General features: G+C 38.2%; 1 protein-coding gene across 1 annotated transcript; it reads right to left on the bottom strand.

The window, feature by feature from the left end:
* Positions 1-8,170: 8,170 nt before the first annotated feature.
* Positions 8,171-11,074, bottom strand: LOC104223201 (uncharacterized). Its single transcript, XM_070173484.1, has 4 exons — positions 11,038-11,074; positions 10,030-10,448; positions 9,422-9,921; positions 8,171-9,362 (listed from the first exon to the last, which is right to left on the bottom strand). The coding sequence occupies exons 1-4, from the start codon at positions 11,072-11,074 to the stop codon at positions 8,171-8,173; spliced, it is 2,148 nt and encodes a 715-aa protein (XP_070029585.1).
* Positions 11,075-11,417: the final 343 nt, after the last annotated feature.

Genomic DNA, 11,417 nt, shown 5'->3' on the forward strand with positions numbered 1-11,417 from the left:
TTTGTTGCAGTAGATGCCAACAAACAAATATTTCCACTAGCTTTTGCCATTTGTGCCAACGAAAGCGAAGAGACGTGGATGCTTTTCTTGAACCACTTGAAGCAACACGTTGTCAAACAACGTTCAGGTATTTGTCTAATATCTGATCGACATGGTGGTATTTTAAGTTATGTACGGCACTTGCCTGAATGGCAGGAACCCTATGCGTACCACCGTTACTGTGTGAGGCACCTGAAGGCCAATTTCCAGAAGAAATATCCTGATAAGGCCTTGCATGACTTAATGTGGATGGCTGCAACTGAGCACCAGCAGTGCAAATTCATGAGGCGCATGGAAGCGATCTGACAGCTAGATCCATGAGCCTATACTTGGCTGATGGGACATGAGCTTCATATGTGGACATTGCATGCTGATGGCGGCAGAAGATGGGGAGCCCTAACTATAAATATGTCGGAGTCATTCAACGGCTTGTTGAAGTCTGTCAGTGGATTGCCTGTCACTGCCATGGTCCGCATGACATTCAAATATAGTGCGGAGAGGTTAGTTGAAAGGCATGAAGCTGCATCGGCATTGATGTACAGGGGTGTTCAATTTATGTCAATACCCATGAGAAGATTTGAAAGGTATATGAGGCGAGCACATTGGCATTCATTTCTACAGTACGATCATGACCGGGGTGTTTTTGAAGTTAAGACCTCTATCCGCGGACACCGTGGGAATAATCTACAGACGGTGAACCAGAAGGTTGTGTTCATGTGGGAAATGAACCATCTACCACATGCCGTGCACACATGCATTGAAGTGCTTTCAACAAGTTGGTTTTGGGGCAACCAACTATATTGATAGGCAATACAGTGTTGCTGCATATGTAGACACGTATAGTGGGTAGTTGCAGCAATTAGGTGCTGAGCATTATTGGCCGCCGGGACCTTTTAAGATGGTATGTAACAAGGACTATTTGTGCAAGCTACAAGTGCAAAAGAGAACGCGTATACAGAACCAAATGGATGTTGGTGACACCGTTTATGCACGTAAATGTGGCATACGCTCGCAAACTGGACACGACCGTCGTAAATGTCCTTCAGGTGGTATGCGTGGCGGTGGTAATCTAACTCCTGGTGCAAGTTCGTCGAATGTACCCAACTATCAAGGATACCCCTAGTCTTTTGTTTTTGTATTATTTTTTTTAATGCGTGTCTGTACTTGTGTATGTTGCAATATCTATCAAATAAAATTATTTTCCATAATCTTGGTACATCTTATTTTTTAACATGACCTTTTGATATAGTTGTTCAAATATTAAACTTATTGGTGTTTGTAAAAAATACAAAAAATTTAATATTAAAAAATAAATTTAATATGTAAAGCGCGATATAATACTACGTATTTTTTTGAACTGTCTTGTCATTCTGAAAAAGCTGAAAATCATGTGAAAAGCAGTTTTCTTGCAGAAAATTTAATATGTAAAGCGCGGTATAATACTACGTTTTATTGAGTTGCTTGTCGTTATGAAAAAGCTGAAAACCATGTGAAAAAGCAGTTTCGTTTAAGAGAAATTTAATATGTAAAACGTGGTATAATACTACGTTTTATGTGAAATCTTGCCTATAAATAACGGGCGCATTCTAGTTATTTTATGTGCTTAACAATAACCAATAGCAAATATTTCCATAAAACCAAAGTTTCTCTTTAAGAAATATCTCAACAGCCCCTTTATGTCCCAAGGTGCTATTGCGGAGAAAATTGCAGTTTGTACAATTGGTGGGAAGAAGGTGGACGCCGCTACTGGGCGTGTATGAAAAAGTTTGATAGGCAACCCGACGAGCCTATATGTGATTTTGAGGTATGGATGGATGAACCATGTGAGCAGAAATACTACAAAGAGAGAATTTATGATTTTCATAATTTGTGTATGAGGCAATGGGAAAGAGAGTGTCGAACCAACCAAGAAATTGAGGAGTTGAAGGCGAAACTCAAGGAGGTGGAAGAAGAAAAAAAAAAGCTGGAAGACCAACTCAAGTGATTAGAGCAGAGAGTAGTAGCCGGTCGTGACTAAATAGTGGCTTGTACGTATTGAGCGTAGTAGTGTATCTTTATGTTTCCCTTGTCAAGTGTTTTCATTAGTTGTACTGTTTGTTTTTTGTTATGTGTATCTTTAGGTTTGCTATGTTTGTGTTTGTGTTGTCATGTTAAAATAAAATTGTTGTTCAAATTCTGTTACAATAAAAATATTGTTAAAATAGAATTGTTGCCATTATTTACATAATGTAGTATTTTCTTCATAGAATTGTTTAAATATTCAACTTATTGGTGTTACTAAGGAAGACCAATCTAAAAATTTTAAAAAAAATTATATGTAAAACGCAGTATAATACTACGTTTTTTTGAGTTGTCTTGTCGTTCTGAAAAAGCTGAAAATCATGTAAAAAAAGCTGTTTTCTTGCAGAAAAATTGAATATATAAAGCGTAGTATAATACTTCGTTTATGTGTATGTAAAGCATGGTATAATACTACGTTTTATGTGAAATCTTGCCTATAAATAACGAGCGCGTTCTAGTTATTTTCTGCGCTTAACAACAACCTATAGCAAATATTTCCATAAAACCAAAGTTTCTCTTTAAGAAATGTATCAACAACCCTTTTATTGCCCAAGGTGCGACTGTGGAACCAAAAACATGATGTACGATTGTTGGGAAGAAGCTGGACGCCGCTACTAGGCGTGTATGAACAAGTTTTATAGGCAACCCGACGTACCTACATGCAATTTTAAGGTGTGGATTGATGAACCATGTGAGCAGGAATACTACAAAGACAAGTTGTATCATCTTAATAATGTGTGTATGGGGCAGTGGGACAAAGAGCGCCAATCCAAGCAAGAAATTGCGGAGTTGAAGGCGAAACTCAAGGAGGTGGAAGAAGAGAAAAAAAATTGGAAGACCAGCTCAAATGGTTGGAGCAGAGAATACTAGGCAGTAGTGACTAAACAATGGCATGTACGTGTTGAGCGGTGTAGTGTATCTTTATGTTTCCTTTGTCAAGTGTTTTCATTAGTTCTACTATTTGTTTTTGTGTTAGGTTTGCAAGGTTTGTGTTTGTGTTGTACTGTTAAAGTAAAATTATTGTTCAAACGCAGTTAAAATAAAATTGTTTCTAAAACATAATTGTTACCATTATTTACATAATGTACTATTTACACAAAGTAAAAACATAAGTAAATCAATGTGTCTCGCAGCCTGTGTGCTTCAGTGCTGCTGCTGCCTTGAGTCGCATCCCCTGTCGCCCGGGTACACTATCTAGATCATCATCATCAAGCTGCCTCTTTATGTGAGGATGTGCAGCAGCATCGACACTACAGCTGGCAGGATCGGTAGAAGAGGCCGTCGGGCCGTCAACAACCTACAAAACAAGTACTAAGCTTAGCATGTGAAAATGTATATTAGTATTGTACGTGTTAAGTCAAAAAACATTTTCTTACCGTGTTCTCGTCGACCTCCTGAGTATATGCATCCGTGGTGTCCTCATCAAAGCATGTAGTGGCCTCAAAGATGGGCTGGGACGAAGCCTTCATAAGAAAGTTAAAAATTAATTAATGGCAGCTCATTAAGGAAAAGAAAACAAATTGAAATTTTACAGTAATAAAAACATACCTGCGCCTGTGGTAGATCCGCATCAACCGCCGAGGATGAGGCATAACTCTACCTTCGCCTGCCATCCACGTCCCGCGTCGGCCGATCCTCAGCTGCGGTAGATGGGACTGCAAAGTACTGGTGTACATCCCCGTCGAATGTACCCGTGAGCAACAATGCTCCTGACGGGGTGACCTGCGATGCTGGCAGAGATAGCTGAAGGCTGTACGACGGCATGCTGCTGGAAGGCTCATTTACCTGAGGTATATAACCTGGATGATCATCTCCAAGATCCTCATCTCCAAAATCCTCATCATGTCCCTCAATAGGTAGGTCGACAGGTGCCTCAACGCCCCCTTGCTAGGGACCACCTCCTCGCCGTCCCCCGCGACCCCGTGGGGCACCCCTCCCTCGTGCCCTACCCCTGCCTCGTGGGACAGCCCTACCCCGATAATAGTCCTCTGGCGCCGCATACTGAGCCTCGTGATCCAACCTCGTGCCATCTCTCGCTTGAAACAGGGTCCAACGAGCCAGATCTGCCACCCGCCGGCCATACTCAACGAGTGCAGCATTGTCGGCATGTTGCTGCATCTCCCATCCCAACTGGTAGACCAGGTGATGCCCAATAGCCTGTGAAACACTTAAGATATTAATTAAATAACGCTATATCACAAAGATATTAATAAGCCACAAAAACATACCAGTGCCTCGTGCCTCCCGACGTATGGTTTGTAGTGCTCGCCAAGTACATGAATGGGGTTCCGATCATTAGTCGGGTGTGACGGCGGTACCATGACGTATACAGCTGAATAGTGGACTCCTGGGTAAATGAAGGTGGTGGTGGAATACAGTCACCTCGCTGCTCCCAAATATGGACCTGCTGCTCTAGCCATCCCATAAATCTATCGTCCACCCTGGTACAGTCATCCCGCTGATAGTGTGTAGGCACCCATGCAGGCTCCTCCGGTATAGGCTGGGGACGGTGAAACTGGCGAAGCACACACTCTGTGGCATGATACTCAACCATATCGAAGAAGATCATCGGGACGGAGGAGCTCCAAAGCAGTCGGTCGACTGAGCAATAATCGGGCAGCTGAGCTAGCAACTCGTCGCTGTATGTCGTCCAGATGAACTACCAAATAATAACATAAAAGTGAGTATGCACAACACAACTCAATTTATAACAAGTAAGTGTAGGTACATATTTACCTGTCCGGCCACCAGCATATCTAACACATCCCTGACAAGGGGGAGATTATGATGAGCATCGGTCCCTCGGTAGTTCCCACGCCGGAGAACCCACCTAGAAGCTAGAGGGAGAAACGGATGAGTCTCACTGGGCTCTAGTGGTGGTAGAGGTGGCTGCAACGACATGATCCGCTGCCAGGTCCAAACCTAAGATAAAAGGTTGACGTAAAATTTAAGAGTTATTTCGACCATATAGAATTCAGAGTAATGAATAGAGTATTCGAAAATATTGTCACCTGTAGAAGGGGTAGAAAACCACATATGTCCACCTGCCAAAGCATGCTCGCCCGACACATGCTCCTATACAGTTATGCGAGAACAGCAACACCCTAACTGTACAGGAGTAAATCATCTAGCTGTTGCAGATGATGGAGAAAGCGCATACTCACTAGACTTCCCGAAGTGTTCGGGAACAAGACACCCCCAAAAAGCAGGAGCAATGACAACCTCGTGTACCGCTCAATATGGAGATTCTTCGTCTCGCCGGTAATGTCTGGGTGCAAAAACGTCATATGATCTTTGATGGCTGACAAAGCAACGCGACTGCCCCCTCTCTGTACAGCGTCACCCTGAGGTCTGTAACCAGTATACTGCCCCATCATATCCAAATACTGTCCACGCGTCATGGATCTAATGTACTGGGGCAGCGCAACGGCCCGTCCATCTACGCGCAGCCCGTACAAAACCTGAACATCCTCCAGTGTGATGGTGGCCTCTCTAGTGGGCAATTGAAAAGTGTGCGTCTTCGGTCGCCACCACTCTACCAAGGCCGTGATGAGAGACCAATCAAGCTGCATCCGCCCAATCCAAAAAATTGTATAGAAGCCTGTAGCCTGTAGGCGCGTGACTACGCGGACATGGAAATGATGCTGCGCCATGAAGTCCCACAAATTGTCAGGTCTCCGAGCGCGGAGAGGCTAATCCGATATATGTCCCTCCCATACAAAGGAGGACCTATGGTCGCCCTGCAACACTAATAGCTGATCCTCGGCTGGTCCAGGATGCGCAGGCGGAAAGTCCATGTCATCTACTATAATTTAAAGAAAATTAATTGTGTGTGTTAGTTTAATAAATTAAATAATTATTTTTAAAATTGGACTGAGTAATTATCTATGGGTTCCAGGCTCGATATTTGAGGCCCGGTAGCACCAAGTTATCCTTAATTATTATGTGTGTCAATTTCAACATTTTTAGAATTTTGTTAGTTTAATAAATTAAATAATTATTTTTAAAATTGGACTGAGTGATTATGTATGGGTTCCAGGCTCGATATTTGAGGTCCGATAGCTCCATGTTATCCTTAATTATTATGTGTGCCAATATCAACATTTTTAGAATTTTGTTAGTTTGATAAATTAAATAGTTATTTTTAAAATTGGATTGAGTAATTATCTATGGTTTTCAGGCTCGATATTTGAGGCCCGGTAGCACCAAGTTATCCTTAATTATTATATGTATCAATTTCAACATTTTTAGAATTTTGTTAGCTTAATAAATTAAATAATTATTTTTAAAATTGGACTGAGTAATTATGTATGGGTTCGAGGCTCGATATTTGAGGCCCGGTAGTACCAAGTTATCCTTAATTATTATGCATGTCAATTTCAGCATTTTTACAATTTTGTTAATTTAATAAATTAAATAATTAATTATTGAATTGAACTGAGTAATTATCTATGAGTTCCAGTTACTACATACTTAAACTACAGAGATTCTACGCTTAAAGGCTCTACATTTTACTACGCTAAAAGTCTATATATTTTACTACGCTAAAAGGCTCTATATTTTACTACGCTAAAAGACTCTATATTTTACTACGCTAAAAGGCCACTATTACATATAAAAACAACAAACATAACATACATATGAACAACAAACTAAATAAATAATATTTATTTATTATTTAAGCAAATAAAAACATAACATTAACAATAAAAATTATTTATCAAGTTTTAACTATTTTTTGTCCCAAAGCTAATAAATCGATCCGGGTATAAATAAGATACAAATTTAAATACAAACATAACACAAATTAACATGGAAACACATTCAACAATACAAATATGCATGTACTATACGAGTTTCAACAAAAACAAAATCGAAATACCTCAATTTAAGTTTTTTGAAATAGATTCAAATCGAATTTTTGAACCCGAAAGAAGGAATCCAAAGCTTGTGTTGTGTGGGGGACCTACACTCTTTGATTTTTGGGTGACGGGTGGGGCCCAATTTTTTTTTAATTTGACCGGGGGGGGGGGAGGACCAGCAGTGAGGACGGGGGAGTTTTTTTAATGGAGTCGTTGTCTTGGGGAAGAAGAAGGGGCCCTATATTTTATTAAAGGAAAACGCAGTACAATACTGCGTTTCCCTTAAATGCAGTATTGTACTGTGCTTTCCTTTAATTAAATATAGGCATTTATGGCAGAGTTATAAGGTGGGTCCAATTTTAATAGGAAAATGCAGTACAATACTGCGTTTAAGGGAAACACAGTATTATACTGCGTTTTCCTTAAAAAATTTATTTTTTTAATAAATTGCAGTATAGTGCTGCATTTAACTTTAACGGCTAACTTTCCGTTAAAGTAAAACGCAGTATTATATTGTGTTTTATGTACTTATGTAATTTTTTTAATAGTAGAAAGGTATTTTTTGGCCAAAAGGGCACTATTTAAGTTTCGGATTGCAACAACAATGACAAGACTTCGGATAATCTTTTCTAATTCCTATGAAGATTATGTATTGAAACTGACGTAGACTTCCTTGAAAACAACCTTCAAGTTCAGAGGCGGACCCAGGATTTGAGTATAACGGGAGCACCATTGTCATTAGAGTGAATTACCCAAAGCTAATAAAAAAATACATATAAACTCTATGATAGACCAATAAATAAGCAGCACAATCCACTATATAATATAAACTTGCTAAGCAAAAAACTAAAATAAAGTAAGAAGAGCTTATGCTTTGATTTCATCATACTCCCCAATTGACCCGCGAACACAAACTTCGATTTCATCAGATTCTCCAATTGATCTGCGAATTTTTAAAAAAAATAAGCATTCCAAGAAAATAAACAACTTTTTGCACATCCTTGCACACACATAGACTAAACTGGAATAAACTTTAAAATATAAAATAAGTGTAATGGCCTTAATCGCAATTCTTGACATACTAATAGTAATATCTACTGTTATCCAAAAATGAGAACTAAAGAAGACACAATTTACATCAAAAGAAAAACTTCAATGTTATAGAATATCTTTAATTGATATTAATACAACAAAAGTACATCATCCACTTATACTTGAACTCGACACGTTTTCATACTCTGAAAACGGTCAATAATAGCATCATTGCTTACATTTGTAAATACTTCTTTTTCAAAGTAACAAACTAAACAATCATTTAAAAATGCATCACCAATACTACTACGCAATTCATCTTTGATGTACTTCATGGATGAGAATGCTCTTTCTACCGTTGCAGTCGCGACAGGTAAAATTAGAGTCAATTTCACAAGTAAATAAACAAGTGAATATATCTCCACAAGATTTGCCTCAACCAACGCTTTTGCCAAATCACTAATTCCTTTCAAATTTGAGAATCTAGGGTCACCATGTTGCATGTGCAATATGAAAGTGTCAAGTTGGTGACTAAGATCTCGAAGCTTCAATTCGCCAAACTCATCTGGATAATACTTGGCCAAGGTCATTATTCTTTCTTTGTCAAAGTTAGCAAACGGGTTAGCCGGATTCAAGCTAGCCATACCAAGAAGCAAGTTACTACTAACAACATTAAAACGACGGTTAAGCTCCTGAAGTTGCAAATCAATCACTGTATAAAAAAGCTCAACACGTAGGTGATGTGAATAAGTAACACTAGAAGGCCTACACTTTGACTTTCCAGGAATATAGAATTCTTCCATATTAGGCACCAAAATGTCATGTTTAGTACAAAACAAATATAATTCATCCATTAATGATTTCCATCCTTCATCTCTCATTTCTTGCAACCTTTCCTTTGTAAGGTCAAGAAATATCATGGCATTGACAATATCTTGCTCTTTCTTCTGTAAAGCTTTACTCAGCTCGTTCGACATTAACAATACCTTCAACATCAAGTGAAGCAAGAACACAAATTCAAATGAATTGATTTTACTCAAAAACGCTTCTGCTTGCAATCTATCATTAGCCTCTTGACCTTCATATTCAATCACCCCAAGCACATGAACAATAGATGCAAATAAAACAACAAAATTATCTAATGTTTTACAATGTGATCCCCAACGAGTGTCACCTGGCCTTTGAAGCCCTCGCTCTTGATTTAATCCTTTCCCACTTTGAACTTCACCACTCTCTAGCAATTGAACCAATAATTCGGCATGATGATCCCGAAGTTGATCTCTACATTTAAAGGGTGCTCCAATCACATTCAACACATTAGCAGCAATAGCAAAGAAAGTTTCCACCTCCTTATGTTTTTTAGCAACCGCTACAAGCGTCAACTGTAATTGATGAGCGAAACAATGAATGCAATGTGCCGAAGGAGTTTCTTGCAAATTAAAGCTTTAAGACCATTCATTTTTCTTTGCATATTACTAGCTCCATCATAACCTTGTCCACGTATTTTGGATGGACTTAATGAGTGTTTCATAAGCAAAGAAAGTATTGCTTCCTTCAACGACTTTGTAGAGGTATCATGAACACGAACAAGACCAATAAATGGCTCGTTCACTTGGCCTTTTTTGTCAACATACCGCAAAACAAGGGCCATTTGTTCATGCTGTGAAATATCCTTGGATTCGTCAACTAATATCCCGAAATAATCTCCATCCAAATCATTGATTATAGCTTTCACGGTTTCTTGAGCACAAGCACTCACAATGTCCTTTTGAATTTTTGGCGAAGTCATCATATCATTTTTTGGTGCATGTTTCAATATGACTCTATCTACTTCAGGGAGCCTTTTTGCAAACCATTCCAAAAGCCCTAGAAAAAGGCCTTTGTTTTTTGAAGAATCACTTTCATCATGACCTCGAAAAGACAATCCAAAATACAAGAGAAACCTTACAACATCGATTGATGCATTTAAACGAATTCGGTGTTCATTTCTTTGTTTCTCGGATTGCTTATCAAAAGCAACTTGAATTGATTGGGATTGATTTGATAAGTCTAGCATCTTGTTGAAACACTTGTGGTGGAGGCTATTTACTTTACCAACATGTAAATCAAGTTTTTCCGAAGCTTTATTCCAAGCCTTAAAGCCCGTTTTTGTGAAAGAGTCACCCGTGCTTCCATGAACATAATCATTTTTGAATAAATAACAACATAAACAAAATGCGGCATCTTTCTTCACACTATACTCCAACCATCTAGAATACGAACCTTTAAACCAACCCAAACTAAATTGACGCATTTTATTCCCGAATAAAGTTTTAGGAAATTTATGATCAACCGGTTGGCAAGGTCCATTTTGAATGTAGTGTCTTCTTACGTCATCCCGTATTCTAAGACTATATTTATTAATGGGTACTCTCTCACTAGGGTTGGGATTGAGTAATTTCTCATCAAACTCATCTATAAAATGAGAGGAATTGTTTCTAAGACTAAAACTTGGTTGAGAAGAATTAAACTTCGTCAAAATACATTCATCTCAATTCACAAGAACAAGAGCTTCCTACAAAAAATGAGTTCAATAAATTTAATAGTCTATCAAGAATAGAAATTCATGAAATGCAAAAAGGGTCAAAGCAGAAAACACAACAAGAGAAAATTTGATTTAATTACCAGTGGCAAACCTAAATTTTGGGGATTCTTGAACCAAAAATTTCAAACCTAAATAAAATCATAGGTAGATATACAGAAAGGGCTAAGCACTCTCAGTATTTTCAGCAAATAGTTACAGGTTTAGCAGAAAAACTGAATGAATAAATATATAAGTAATTCCATTTTCCCATTAATCCCTTTCTATAAGCTAAGTCCACAAGATATGAAAATGGGTTACCATCAAACAATGCCCAGAAGGACTAAGCTCAAAAATCAGATTGAAACACAAGTATTACTATTTATTAGCGCTAATCCTTTACTTTTTTTTTTTTTTATGGAGAAAGAAAATAAGAAAACAAGAATATAAGAATCTGGGAGAAAGAAACTCCATCTAAAGCACGCATAGGATCTAGTAAAATCCATCCCAAATTCTCCATGCTCTTACAAGAAGCACTGACCAGAGATTCGATGCCCGCTACTTTTTCAAAGTAATGAGAGGAATTGAAATTGAGTTGGAGTGAGGAGTGATGGCTGAGGGGAGCTTCTGCATTTGAGCGAGGAAGAACTAGGAAAGGTTTACTGGTTTAGGGATTTAATATTTTGGGGCTTTTGTAGAAGAACTAAATAATAAAATTGACTATTATCTATAACTATTAAAATATAATAAAATTGAGAAAAGGTTAAATAAAAAATTATAAATTAGTCAACTGTTGATTAGTGACTAATAAATAGTATTATTGTACTAATAAAATTGATTATTCCAGTTATAAAAAGTGAAAG

Source organism: Nicotiana sylvestris, chromosome 4 (genome assembly GCF_000393655.2).
Source record: "Nicotiana sylvestris chromosome 4, ASM39365v2, whole genome shotgun sequence".
In the NCBI taxonomy this organism is placed as follows: Eukaryota; Viridiplantae; Streptophyta; class Magnoliopsida; order Solanales; family Solanaceae; genus Nicotiana; species Nicotiana sylvestris.

Excerpts from the sequence above, each read along its gene's own strand:
- LOC104223201 (XM_070173484.1), bottom strand. The coding sequence starts at position 11,074 with ATGGAGAATTTGGGATGGATTTTACTAGATCCTATGC. Across the intron at positions 10,449-11,037 it reads GATTTTACTAGATCCTATGC|ATGAGTTTGATGAGAAATTA; the intron begins GTGCTTTAGATG and ends CTCATTTTATAG. Across the intron at positions 9,363-9,421 it reads AAAGCTTTAATTTGCAAGAA|GGTTGCTAAAAAACATAAGG; the intron begins ACTCCTTCGGCA and ends GACGCTTGTAGC.